The 13,431-nt window shown below is 30.2% G+C and overlaps 3 protein-coding genes across 3 annotated transcripts; 1 reads left to right on the top strand and 2 right to left on the bottom strand.

Annotated features, from left to right (window-relative positions):
* Positions 1-6,708: 6,708 nt before the first annotated feature.
* On the top strand, positions 6,709-7,979 carry LOC145744142 (histone-arginine methyltransferase METTL23-like). Its single transcript, XM_082562256.1, has 2 exons — positions 6,709-7,011; positions 7,380-7,979. The coding sequence occupies exons 1-2, from the start codon at positions 6,713-6,715 to the stop codon at positions 7,864-7,866; spliced, it is 786 nt and encodes a 261-aa protein (XP_082418382.1). The 5' UTR covers positions 6,709-6,712; the 3' UTR covers positions 7,867-7,979.
* LOC145744140 (beta-1,3-galactosyltransferase 5-like) lies at positions 7,700-9,552 on the bottom strand. The gene is made up of 4 exons (XM_082562253.1): positions 9,327-9,552; positions 9,112-9,209; positions 8,770-9,004; positions 7,700-8,683 (listed from the first exon to the last, which is right to left on the bottom strand). The coding sequence occupies exons 1-4, from the start codon at positions 9,437-9,439 to the stop codon at positions 8,023-8,025; spliced, it is 1,107 nt and encodes a 368-aa protein (XP_082418379.1). The 5' UTR covers positions 9,440-9,552; the 3' UTR covers positions 7,700-8,022.
* A 296-nt stretch (positions 9,553-9,848) lies between these two features.
* On the bottom strand, positions 9,849-12,410 carry LOC145744141 (heparan sulfate glucosamine 3-O-sulfotransferase 1-like). The gene is made up of 5 exons (XM_082562254.1): positions 12,224-12,410; positions 11,925-12,019; positions 11,478-11,647; positions 11,095-11,269; positions 9,849-10,743 (listed from the first exon to the last, which is right to left on the bottom strand). Exons 1-5 carry the CDS (start codon positions 12,294-12,296, stop codon positions 10,195-10,197), a joined length of 1,062 nt encoding a protein of 353 aa, XP_082418380.1. The 5' UTR covers positions 12,297-12,410; the 3' UTR covers positions 9,849-10,194.
* Positions 12,411-13,431: the final 1,021 nt, after the last annotated feature.

Raw genomic sequence — 13,431 nt, 5'->3', positions numbered from 1 at the left:
GCTCATAAGTACTAATTCGCTGTTATCCGATTGTGCACACAAACATTCATATAATTATTTTGAATTTTTACAACGCCAAGTCTGATGCGTACATATACGACACCTCTTTATAAACTGCTGCGTCTAATATGAGCTTTACGTCGAGTTAAACTTACCTAATGAACAGTCTGGCTAAACATTTAATCCATTTTCTCGTTTCGATTTTTCTTCTCTTGGTTTGGGAAAAGGTGACTCTCCTATTTATTCTAAATTTTTTACGGGCTTATCTTTCCTCGTAGTAAAATAGCGATATAAACTTATTGTTTATAGAGAGATAAATCTCTTTACTATGAACCGTTTTTTGTTTAATAAATTGTTACTTTATTATTCAAAGAAAAAAAATTAAATTTAATAGTATACAAAAAAACAAAACTTTTATGTTTGATTTTTATTATTACTTGTTAAATTTGAATTTTATCTTCTATAAAAGTTGGTACGTAATCATTTATCTTTTACTCTCATGTAAACATCCCCTAATTTTTTTTTATTACATGTAATACACAGCACTACCCTACTATATAAATAACTGCCTTCTAACCAATACTCTAATAACATTATTTTTAAAGAGTTGTAAACCAGAAAAAAGTATGTTACATTATACAGATAGGCTGAACGCATGCAAATGTGTTGTTGGCCTGCTTTTGAGTGTTCGACTTGCCGTAGCTTACCGTACACAACTATCGTGAAGAAATTCTGCTTTTAAGGAAGGCGAGTAAGTTGTATGTAAGCTCGGAAACGCATCGATGCTATTAGTGTCACAACCTTAACGAATTTTACAGCAAAAACTATGGTTAAGTACAGGCCTAACTTAGCCTATAGCAGAACTGCATTATTGCTTTGTAACGTGATATCGTATACTTCAACAACGTAACAAGCCATGCGTACAGCGTAAAACAAATTTGTTTACGTCACAAATTAAGGCTTATTGCGGCGCCTAGCGGACGATAATGAAAGGACTTTTTAAATCTAATCCAAACAATTGACTTAGAGCGTATCTTCAAACAAACGTTGATCAATTACGCGACTAAATATTAGCACGTTCGCTTTTAATGTTAAATCGTGCAAACCAAAACAAAACATTAGGACTTGTTTATTTCGCTTCTCTTTGACGTAGAGGTGAAAATTTTAACGCCCGAGTGTATGATAGCGCTTGTACTTTTATTTTGAAATTTATTTTTTGTTTACTGAGCTCGATCCCATTTGCTCTGAAAATTGGAAAAATATTTTTATTTAATTGGGCGTTTACAATATGCAAATATTTATGGAATTTACCGCTGTAAAAGCATAGATAAACACAATAAACCAATAATTTTATTTGTTATTGCCATTAAAAAAATGTCATACATAATTATTTTTTTAATTAATTACATGAAAAAAATGTTTTGCTAATTTTAGAAAACGTGTTTTTAATTTTTTTTGTATTTTTTGTTTGAATTTCCTTTAAAATTTTATCTTAAATCCAAGTTAAACAACAAACCCCAACACAAACATAGTTTCCGTGACATGAAAAATCTACAACAAAGTTTACATAGTTCTATTAATAATCTATGTAAGTTAAAAAAACACAACCCTACAATACAATTTTTGTTTTCGTATTTAAAAAGCGCGAGTCTGAATAAAATTTATATTATTAAAAAAAACAGCGAAAGTTTTCAAAACTCGAGCATTTCTTTTTATTTCATCCACCTTTCCGGTAGGGAAACATTAAAATAATGGTTCTGAATTGTGATAAATTATCAATGATCCTTTATTAAACGATAGTCCAGACTATAGGCCTCCGCAGGTACTTGTGACAAAAAAGAACTCTGCTATTTCAAGACTCACCATGAAAATATTGATTTTAGAAGTTGGCTTGTTGTATTATATCGATAAGGCATTATTGAATAAGATGCGTTCTAGCATCGTATTATATTGTTGGGCTGTATCTAAGATTGGATCACGGATACGGGCAATACTGCTGTGTGTTTTGACTTAAACAAAATAACAATGAATTTCGACAATTGATTTTGTGTGGGTGATGTTGTTTTACCCAACAATCTGATAAATAAAGGGTTATCTATCTACTAAAATTTTTTTAGTCCTTACAAAGAAATCTTTTATTTTTTAATAAAAAGTAGGGAAGGTTTTTTTGACGGAATTAAATAAAATTACAATTTCAGACTCATTAAAATTGCACGCAAATTAAGGCCTGGACGGACATGTTTATCATTGATATTAACCCAGGCATGTAAAGTTCGATTCGGTTGATATACAAAGCACATAAAGCTGACCAGCATGGCGTGGCCTTATCGTGTTTGCAAGAAGGGTTAATCCATTACACTTCTGCCCAAAATAGACCTTTCGACCCTTAGCGAAATTCCTATAACACAATGGAACCGAGACTGTTTGATTGACAGGGTCCGTTATTGGCAAATACCTGCCATTTCGGATAAAGCCAATAAAATATATACTATTATGTTAAGCTAGGGTCGGTATTTATCCAAATAAATTAAAGTTTTATTGTTTTAATTCTAAGAGATTCGCTGTTTTAGTGGTAATTGAATCAAGTAAAGCTTATCAACACTAAATTTGCCAAATATTTACTATGGCTTCAGCGCCGTGTAAACTTTAAATTTTAATAATATCGACATACTAACTCGTAAAGTAATTCGAAGCTAGAATATTCGGGTTAATATGTGACAACAAATCGAGTGCTCCACAAGTTTATCACAGCGCAATTTTAAATTATCGCAAAGCATATTTGCGCTTGTGCTAGCTCAGGTAGGTAAGCATACACAACGATAGCGAAGTATTTATTGGTTTGGAAATTTCAAGGAGAAAAAACTCAGTAATGGCACGAACTAACGTTTGACGATACACTTCAATTCAGCACTGCGGCGAACCAAAATCAACCCCTGTTTTTTCTTGAAATAAAGATTTGGTTTATCTTACGATTTTTATTATCGCGACGTTTAGTTAACGAATTATGATGATTTGCAACTATGCCAAACTGACTTAGGATCTCGGTTTTTATAACGCGTCAACTACGTTTATTGGTTACCACAAAGTCCACAAATAAATGTCAAATTTATGACTATTTAATAGACCACATACTGTGTCTCTGTATTATAAATCCTCTTAGGTAAGGGTATAAAGTTGACATTTTAATATTTCAAGCAATTCATAAATTTTAAGGCGCGGTAAATATAATGCATATGTAGCACTTATCTAAATATTAACAAACATTAATACAGTTCTAAAGGTCAATTTATATGTGCAAAGCATAACAGAATGTTAAAATTGAATCCATTTAATTTGTTTAATTACCTTTTTTCGAACAACAAATAATCTAATTATAAAGCAAACATGTTCAACTAATGTGATCCTTAATGAGCCAAAATAGAGTTTGAAAATATGTTCTTTAAAAATTGACACGACATTTTACTATTTAAAAACAAACCAAGCACATATCTATCAAGTATATTATAAAGATACCTGGAGCACTTAAAGATAAGACAAATTAAGACGAGATAATAACCTACTTATGGGATACACTTAATATTTTTTCCGGCCCTTCAGGCTAATGGGGTGTGTTTGTTTACTTTTGATAAATATCTCTCGGGTGCCTAATAAATATCGTTTAATTTAGTGCCTAGTGTCATCTTTTAATATTTAACCACAATATTATAAGTGGTATATTTCATTAATTACTAATAAGAGAAAAAAGTTTGTTCATTATGATGAAATTTTCTGTGAATTACATTATCCTTTCCAATATGCATAATTATTAAAAATCATGTTTTCTAATGAAATTGGGCGAACGTTTTGAATTTATTTTAAATGTAAGAAACGTGGGTCTTAATTGCGTTTTTTTCTTGTAGTATATGTTCAACGAAGCCTGACTGCTCCCGGATTTGTTTTGTGAAATAGTGTAAACCAGGTGTAAGGCTTAACACCTGGCCTTCTCACACACGCTACCGTTCGTAATTAAAGAAAAAAACCTAAGTAGTACAATAAGCCTTTAACACTACCAGCTCGCACAGGTTAAACTTCTCAAAACATATAAACCTAATCTGAGCTTTGTAGCATACGTCAACATATGCATGTAAAAATAAATCCTTCTTTTTTTAAATATTGCGCGCTTTGCAAAATTTTTTAGACACGTCTAGAGATTACGTAACCTATTTGGACATTATATTTTTTTATTTTAGACTTGCGCAAACGTCAAATTTTAATTTAATTTTATATCTATTATAAAAAGTAAAATTTGGCGTTTTATTATGTCGCCTAAAGTCAGTATGGCCCACCTGTTCAATTGTTTTTTCCCAAAAATAAATGTTACGTCTAACGCTTTATGTGCGTATGTATATAGTTGTATATATTTTTATTGGAGTTTTGAATGCCGGATATTAATTTCGTACGTGTTTTAACATCATAAGATTAAATAAATTTTAACGTCATTGCTTGGTTACGGTGGAAGACAAATTATTGATTTCAATGTGTTACAGGAAATTACATTTTAAATAAATTTTTATACAACATAAAAACCCCTTATTAATAGTTTTATTTAAAGTCAATTACAAATATTTTAAAAAAAAACTAATTTTTTTACAAATTTTTATAAAGTTTCACAGAAAAACACAGTTTTTTTACATCTTTGCTTTAAATTATGGCGCCTTAAAAATTTAAAGGGGATTAGGGTAACTTTCTATAGAGCAGGCTGGTATGTTAAGCATAAGACCAAATACTTATTATAATACCCTTCAAGTGCTGACGATTTATGTTTTTTCTGTAAATGTTTTTCCCATAAGAAAAAAAATACTTTACCAAATCCACTTAATAGATTTCTCTGTTGGTTTAGGTTTTCAAATTTAAATCTTATATATAAAAAACTCTTAATGTATGATGGATCGTGAATAAACTATTGGGAATATAAACCTCGTAGCCATATATGATCGGTTGAGGGACCGATTACCAAACAAGGCGGCCTTTGTGCGGCTTATCAAAAATAATAACTGATTGACCCTTAGGTAAATTAAGCGCCGGGTATGTGTAGAAGGAATGATGTAAAGTCCTTTTTACATTCAAATTCACTTAATCGTATAATGACGTATTATTTTTTCATGCTTATGTAAACCTATAAAAATTCGCTCTTAGATTGACCCTTATTCGTCTCTTATCGATTTGTTAATTTGCCGTTTTGCATAATAAATTAGATAACCCACAAAGTTTTTTGTTTGCACGAGAAACGAAAAATTGAAAAAAATGAATAAAAAATGTATTGCTGCTTTTTTTAAAATATAGATTTTTTAAAATAATTTAGTGGTAAGGATAGTAAATAAAATGTTGGTCCAAATGGTATTGGTATAACAAATTAATATCTGAAAAGTTGCAAAAAAAGAATTAACATTTTACCTGTAGTTTATTTTAGTGCTTACCATTTTCTTTTACGTCAATGGCTTTTTGGTTTCTTTACTAAAGATTATTTGTTGTTTTAGAAAGCAATCCCCTTGCAATATTTTAAGACATAGTTATGAACGCTTGTCTCAAAGATAAAACTTTGTTTATTGGAGCTTGCCTAAAACTCCATGAATGGGTATTTAAAAATTTACAACTTACTTTAGGCTTATAAGTCTTATCTAACTCACCAGCAGTGCCTTTTTCAAAAAAAAAACAGCTTAACTGAATGTAAACTAATTGACTGGCGTGGGTAAATCTCGATCTGCGTTACAATTTATTGATATCTGGTAATGGAAATGTATAGTTTATGTTACAACTATAACGTCGCGAGCTTGTATAAATTGTCGCTTTATTGACATTTGTACCGCCTTGTCCCAATTCTAGCAAGTCAAATCAACCCATATGCGCAGCCTTAGCAAACACATCGTTTGTCAAAGTGTCGAACTGACGACGCTCGATCATTTATTTTGTGTGCGTTGTGACGCAATGTCACGTGGATAGTGAAGTGCTATCCATAACAGGTTTGTATAGGGTTTGGTTATGAATAAATATCATTTAGGACAAATTTGAGTTTTTTTTTAAAACTTTTAGGTCGCCCATTTATTTTGAAAATCCCCACTCATGCTTTATTTGACGCAAACATGCATTCTTTAATAATTTTAAAGCATTTTCTGATTTAGATATCAAAATATATATTTAATTAAGTGTGCTGCATAGAAACTAAGATGTTTTTTAGCTATAAAATATTTTAAAAATGTTGAGTTAAAGCTAAAATATAATTGGTTCAAGGAGAAATAACGCATACTTTTTAGTTATGTTTATCGATTAAGATATTAGAGTATAATAAAGTTAAACACAATCTTGAAAAGCTGATTTGTTATATGACAAAAAACCTAAATCATAAATCGTCTATATTCACAAAAAAAGTTAGACATTTAAAAGTTTATGTATACCACTTTGCCGTAAAGGAATAACACAATTGTTGCAAAATGTATACGGTTTATGCTAAGTAACATTAATAATCTGAGGATAAATCTTTAATTGCAAATATTCTCAAGTCGTAAAAAAGTGTCTACTAAAAAGAAGGGAAATCACCTAAACTTTAAGGAGCATTGTATATTTTGACTAGTTATAGTTTGGATCCAAAGATTTAGTATTGTTTTTGTGGTCAAAAAGTGTATTGTTTATTATATAATAAATAAATATTTAAATTGATACAGAAATATTTTTAAAAATGTCTTATGCTGATGAGTTAACTATTACAAGACACTTCAAATTTATAGACCAATCTAAAGATGAAAAAAGTAAGACTCTTTCGATTCAGATCGAAGAAACGATTGACAGTGACCATGGCTTACATGTTTGGCCATGTTCTGTTGTGTTAGCTCAATTTATTTGGTCTAATCGTGAGACATACTTCAAAGATAAGCATGTTCTAGAAATAGGGGCAGGTACTTCATTACCAAGTGTTATTGTTGCGAAATGTGCAAATCCAAAAAGTGTGACTATTACTGACAGTGAAACTTACCTAAGGTAAATTTTGTGTATATTTTAACCTAAACAAACATAGAGTAACAACTGTTACCCCGCCCAGTCTCTGGTTGCTTGTGGCAATTTGGGATATTATAGAGATTACAATTGTCCAGTAATTATGTTGCTGATTAAGTGCTGGATCAGCTGGAGTTTATAGCGTTTATAGCGCATTATTCAAGAGCGTTACAGCATGAGAACAATGGAAATTAAACCCACGACATCATGTGGTGTAGCAAGTGTTCTTACCACTACACCATGCTGCCGGTTCAATAATTTAACTGATTTTAAGTTTACACAAATAAGATATATTTTAAATGTATGACTTCCACTTTGCATTTCAAAAATATAAAATGCTGTTAATTGTTTAGGTGTTTTAAGATGATAAGAAGATCACTTTGTTTAAATCAGTTAAATAAATTTATTGATTTTACAACAAATGAACATGACAACATCGATAACAATAAATCTATTTTTATAATGGGCCTCACTTGGGGTCAAATATCCCCCAAACTATTACATTTGGTTTATTCTAAAAATTGGGAATTACCAGATATTATTCTGGGATCTGACTGTTTTTATGACGAAGCCGATTTCGAAAATATTATATCAACAATTTACTACTTGCTAACTTTTAAAAAAGAAATAAATAACAATTCGGAAGCAGGTAAATTCCTATGCACTTATCAGTGTAGAAGTTTAACATGGTCAATTAATCACTTATTGGATAAATGGGACATGGTTTGTGAGGTTATACCACTTCATACATTTGGTGCTGATTGTGATGACATTGCTAGTTCTAAAATGCCTGGTGTTCACTCCATACAAATGCTTTTAATTAAACTTAAAGATACATGATGACCCTTTAAAAATAAGCTCTCTTTGTTCGTATGTAATTTAATATATTTTTATTTTTGATGTGAATCTAAAATAGTTACAGTTAAAGTACAAAAGCTACTATATGCAATATAATAAAGGAACCAATAAAGGTTTGACAAGAAAATTGCTGTCATTTTATATACCAGCATAGTTATTTAAATTGGTTTCTGTAACTTTTTTATGTATTCCGTTTAAAAGATTGTTGTATTTGCAAGTACAGTATTTAAACAATATGGGAATATTTTTGTATATATCTTCCCAGGCGCCAAGGTAACTTTTCTTTTCCTCTATTCCAACAAAGTTTAAATTAAAATTACCCTTAATATTGGCGTAGTGGTGTTTTGTGGTATTTGGAAATTCAAGGACAGTTTCCTCTGGCATTCCAATGACCTGACGTAGAATACCAGTTATCCATACATCATCTAAACTTATTATGTCAAAATAACGCGACGTTTCGTAAAGTTTGGTAATTAAGGATACGGACGTTGTGTACATACCGCCTTTGCAGTGCGTGGGATAAACATGCCATTTGAACGCAGATTTTGAAATCGCATATTTCGATAATTCTCCTACTGGCTCTCGAATAGGTTTTTGATGTTTACTCTTTTCAAAACCACATATTAAAGGAAACTCGGCCCAGTCTTCTACACGTACACGTGTTGTAGCATTTCTTATGCTTTCTAGTAAGCTCACCATATCAAATAAAACGCCATCGTCAATCGAAACGTAAAGGTCGTTTGGCAACAAGTTTTCGGAAGCCCACTGCATAGCTGCTAACGTTTTCACTGGCACAAGACTACAATAACATGCAAAATGTAAAAAATATATCTTGAAATAAATATTTAATACAATCGTTTAGGTATTTATTAAGACATAGTTTACCTATTGTTTTCGGCGTACGGTAACTGTAAAATATCACCATAAGTTTTGTTTTCGTCTTCGACCAAATTGGGATTAAAATATCTTTCAGTAGGATTTCTTCCCAAAACAAATATTGTACGGAGCCTAAATTCACCAACGTAGCTTAACGACGCCCACGTGCGGCGTACAACATCGCGGGAGTAAGAATTGTTGTAGTTCGATTTTACGAAAAATACAACGTTTTGAACGTGTTGATCTGATTTGAAATTCAAAATAACGTTTACATCGTAGTTACGTAATTTAATCCAATTTTCAAAAATATTTATATTATTTGAAACTTAGTTTTGTTAAAAAAAAACTTACCATATTTTTCACCACAATGTTGTAAACATAAATTAAAATATTCATCATTCGGTTGAATAAAAAAATTTAATTTTGGACGAATTCCTATCTCGTGCGACCTAAAAAAAAATCTTCATAATATTCCAATACTATTATGGCAGATCTTTCACATTTTATATAATTAATTTTTTGAAACCTTGAAACTTAATACGGTTTACCTTTGTTGTTTTGCATACCTGTTATTAGTGATGCGTTGCTGTACGAAATGGTAGCAACATAAAAATGAAATTCCAAGCCAGAAAAGTAACACAATGTGTTTTTGTTTTTTTAACTTACAAAGTGACAACATTATTACTATTCTATTTTTAAAGAATCTAAAATATCTAACGACAAATTTCAACTAAAATGGGTAATTTACACTTTAAAGAAAATAACACAAAAAAACTTGCTCAGCTAGACTAGTTATATTGCTCAAGTAGTTTTAACTCTTTTTTTTATCAGTTGATTGTAGAGAAAGTGGTCCAAACGTGGTTGTAACGAAAAGAAGTATAAAATTACATTTAAACAAAACTTTTCAAAAGACACACAAATAGTTAAGCTAGTGTGATTTAGTTGCTTTTGTTGTCTTTTTATTCAAACACGCCTACGTTTCGTTAGGGCTAAAAGTTTTTGTTAACAATTCTTTGTAAAGTTTGTTTTGAATTTTAACTCCTAAGTTATTTTGAATGTGACGGGTTCTCTTAAAAGCATTGTTTTATTGACCATTAAAATTAGCATGTTAGTTTGTTGCCAGAAATAGTATAATTATTGTCAAGATAATGTTTTGGTGAAATAGAATTGCAAATATTAAATGTTTCCGAATTTTGACATTTTTAAAAATTTTTGGTAACTAATATTTACTGTTTTGTTTTAAACAATAAAACAACATGTTACTTTTATGTTTTAAAAATTAAGACTGCCATGCTATTTAGATACAAAAGGATATAAAAAACTACACGGTGTTATACAATATGACTATATATGGTATTTGTACATAAAAGGATAGTATTACTGCTTTACATTTACTACACTGGCCTATATACTATGCGATATATATAAATTGTTTTACCAGTTTAAACGTTTGCCCAATTTTTTGTACAACGCTTCGTTGTGGCATTCGTAAAAGTTTTTTAATATGCTCGTGGCATTTTCACTTAATTTCATTTTTCCACCCCTTGTTCTTTGTTTTCCTTTCGGTAAGCAACTGAGCGAATCGGTTTTCCAGTTTTTGTAACAATAGTATCCAGACTTTTCCTCCCTGACAAAATCTTCGCGTAAAAGTAGTTTAGGAATTTTTAAAAAGTCCTGGATATCTTCGATGACCTTTCCTGGATTGGACATCATTTCATTTCCATCAATAACCATCAAGCTAGAACTGTCATAAATTTCAAACCACCTTCTTAAATGTATTTCATACAAACCTGTTGTCAAAATAGTAGACAGGTAATTTGAACGGTCCAGATCTAAAAGATCATGACTTTCCTTTATGGTTTTTTCTGGTTTACAAGGCAGATGTTTACTTCCGACGATGTCAATGTATTTAGCCAGATAATCGTCGACAGTTTTATATTTCAGTATATCAGCATTGGCTCCTGTAAGTGTGTACATGATTCCCTAAAAATAAAGTAAAAAAAGGGTTGTTGTATTGTTTTTAATGAATTTATAGGATAACACTTTTAAGATCACGTTTACATTATTTTTTCATGATGCTTGTTAAAAAGACATGGTTCATGAATCAAGCGTTATAACTTAGGCTCGTGTTACTTTTCAGATAATGTGTTGGCATGTTGAGGAAATCACTAGAGTGTTCAATGACGTAAATAATTATATGCTTCACAAAATTTTTCCAAAAAGATTTCTTTTTATTAAAATTTTTACTATTTTTTATTTGTAATAAAAGCTTAAAAAACTAAAAAAAAATTAAAATAAAAAAAATAAAAAAATATTTTAAGAGCTTTATCTTACCTCCTGCACAAAATCAGACAACACTCGGTGAACTGGGTCACATAAAACTAATAAAAGCTTTGCATTTGGAACCATGTTTTTAATTAAATTCGGTGTTTCTTTGGGATGAAAACTGAAATAGGCCGGCGTTTTTTCCATTGTCATTGTGCCATTTGGAGCCATCGGCATCAAATCTCTAATCAAATTACATGGTTTTTACAAAAAAATATTTGGTTTTTAATATTAAATTTCTTCCCTGTTCGATTTTGAAAAAAGAGATTACAATGTTTGATTCCTTTCGTTAAGTTTATACAGAGTTTAAAACAGTTTTATAATTATTAAGCATTATAGTTACCGAACTTTATAATTTTCACCTGAATAATGTGTAAACTTACAGTTCTCACCTGTATAATGTTGCCCCAAGCTTTCGTTTGTTATAAGCGTCAAAGAAATGGGCTTCCATTGGTGAACTCAACCTTATCATTGGATGTGGTTGCAAAAAATGGGCCAGGGCGTGTGTTCCACATTTTTCTACACCGATGCCTATTACGTCAGGCATGTGTTTATAATGAGGCTAAAAGTTGCATTGAATTAATATTTAAAGGATTTCACTTTTTTTGTGTATATAAAAATATGTGTTTTTGTATAAATAAAATAAATCAATTTTTTGATATTATCCTTTTTTTTTTGTTTGACTTTTTATAAATTGTCAATAAATATAGCATAACTAGCAATTTCTTTTAAATTTAAATTCTAAACGTTTAAATTATTATTGGTTTACAGAACAACTTAACTTGACATTAAGATTCTAGGAATAAACAAACCAAGGTTAACTAAAACTACAAGTTTACTTTGTTTTCAAAGGACTTTTCCATTTCAATCCAGTTTTCTTTTCGTATCATAAACTTGTTTGGACTTCGTTTAAAAGAGGAATAACGGGAAAAATCTTAAATAAAAAAACAATATTAAAAACTAAAAAAAGATGCTAGTAAAAAAAGTAGACCGTTGGTTAAAAATAGAAATAATTCATCCACAGAATAAGCGTTAATCTGGAAATTACAAAGTTCAACATAAACTGAAATATATCATCAGCCATATCCAAAAATATAATAAAAATTAGTTAACTTTAACATTCAGGTAAAACACTTACCTATGTTCAAAGTAATATACAGAAAGCCCAGTGTAACAAGCAGCCCTACATAAATATTTCGCCTGTTTCTCATTTTTTAGTTTTTTTTTTAATAAAACCAAAAAAAATTGTTAAATAAAAGTATTATTTTAAATATATATTTTCCTTTAAAAAGCTTATCTCTTTTCTATAACAGAAAAAAACCTCACAATGAATACAATATTGAAATCGGCATCCTTTTTTACTTTTTTAACCAAGCGTCTCTTTTATATGTAAATACCTACCACTTTTTAAACTTCAAAAATCAAAAACAAAATTTTGTATTGTAAAGTGCGAATAAATATTCTAGCACTATTGTGCCAAATTTATTGAAATAAAAAAGTGTGACATTTTAAAAAATTGTGGTAAACTTTTTTAAAGTGGTTTTGTTAATGATTAATAAAAATTTATTTTAAATCCTACGCATGACAGCTTATTGCTTTTTATTTCAGTTTCCTTATTTATTTATTAGGGATGGGCCAATCGAATCCGAGTACGAGTACTCGGCCCGAGTATTATGATTATTTTAATACTCGTGCTCGTCGAGCATTTTTTAGTACTCGGACGCCGAGTAATAATTTGTCATTTAAGATCGTATACGATTTACAAAACATAAAAAAACACGAGGTTTGCCTTTTTCTAATAATTTATAATCTATTTTCAATTATATTACGTTATTTAAGCAACAATTGCGCAACTAATACACTTTTTACTACACTTTTTTTACTAAATTTTACAATAGGGGTTGCGGGTTCGTTTGGCACATGTACCAGAAAATGTGCCAAACAAAATGTGCCAAAAAATGGCACAAAATATTGGCACAAAAAATGTGCCAAACAAAATGTGCCAAGAAATGGCACATAAAAATGACACAAAAAATGTGCCAAGCTAGAATGTGCCAATCTGAAAAAATTTCACAAATTATGTGTCATTCTGCGAAATATGCTAGTAAATGTGCCAATCAATAGTAAAGGATTAAAAGTAATATTAACGTTTTAGATTATCACTGGTGTTGTACAAACAGACAATCAAACCTGTGTAGGAAAGCGCTTAGCATCTCTGTATGTTGATTATATGGTATAGTATGATAGTGTCTTGTCTCTTTATAACAATTACATGAAAATAGGTAAAATAAAGATTTTGCCCGAATTGCCAAAAAAATGTGAGCTAATTCTTATGTATGTGCCAAT

The sequence above is a fragment of the Corella eumyota genome, chromosome 2, assembly GCF_963082875.1.
Source record: "Corella eumyota chromosome 2, kaCorEumy4.1, whole genome shotgun sequence".
Lineage (NCBI taxonomy): Eukaryota > Metazoa > Chordata > Ascidiacea > Phlebobranchia > Corellidae > Corella > Corella eumyota.
The sequence above is the reverse complement of the archived record's forward strand: the minus strand, read 5'-3'. Positions and strand labels throughout refer to the sequence as shown.

Coding starts and splice junctions, on each gene's coding strand:
- LOC145744142 (XM_082562256.1), top strand. CDS start 6,713: ATGTCTTATGCTGATGAGTTAACTATTACAAGACACTTCAAATTTATA. Junction 7,012..7,379: donor GACAGTGAAACTTACCTAAG/GTAAATTTTGTG, acceptor TTAATTGTTTAG/GTGTTTTAAGATGATAAGAA.
- LOC145744140 (XM_082562253.1), bottom strand. CDS start 9,439: ATGTTGTCACTTTGTAAGTTAAAAAAACAAAAACACATTGTGTTACTT. Junction 9,005..9,111: donor ACATTGTGGTGAAAAATATG/GTAAGTTTTTTT, acceptor ATTTCAAATCAG/ATCAACACGTTCAAAACGTT. Junction 8,684..8,769: donor CCGTACGCCGAAAACAATAG/GTAAACTATGTC, acceptor ATGTTATTGTAG/TCTTGTGCCAGTGAAAACGT.
- LOC145744141 (XM_082562254.1), bottom strand. CDS start 12,296: ATGAGAAACAGGCGAAATATTTATGTAGGGCTGCTTGTTACACTGGGC. Junction 12,020..12,223: donor GTATATTACTTTGAACATAG/GTAAGTGTTTTA, acceptor TTTTTATTTAAG/ATTTTTCCCGTTATTCCTCT. Junction 11,270..11,477: donor CTTGGGGCAACATTATACAG/GTGAGAACTGTA, acceptor TAATTTGATTAG/AGATTTGATGCCGATGGCTC.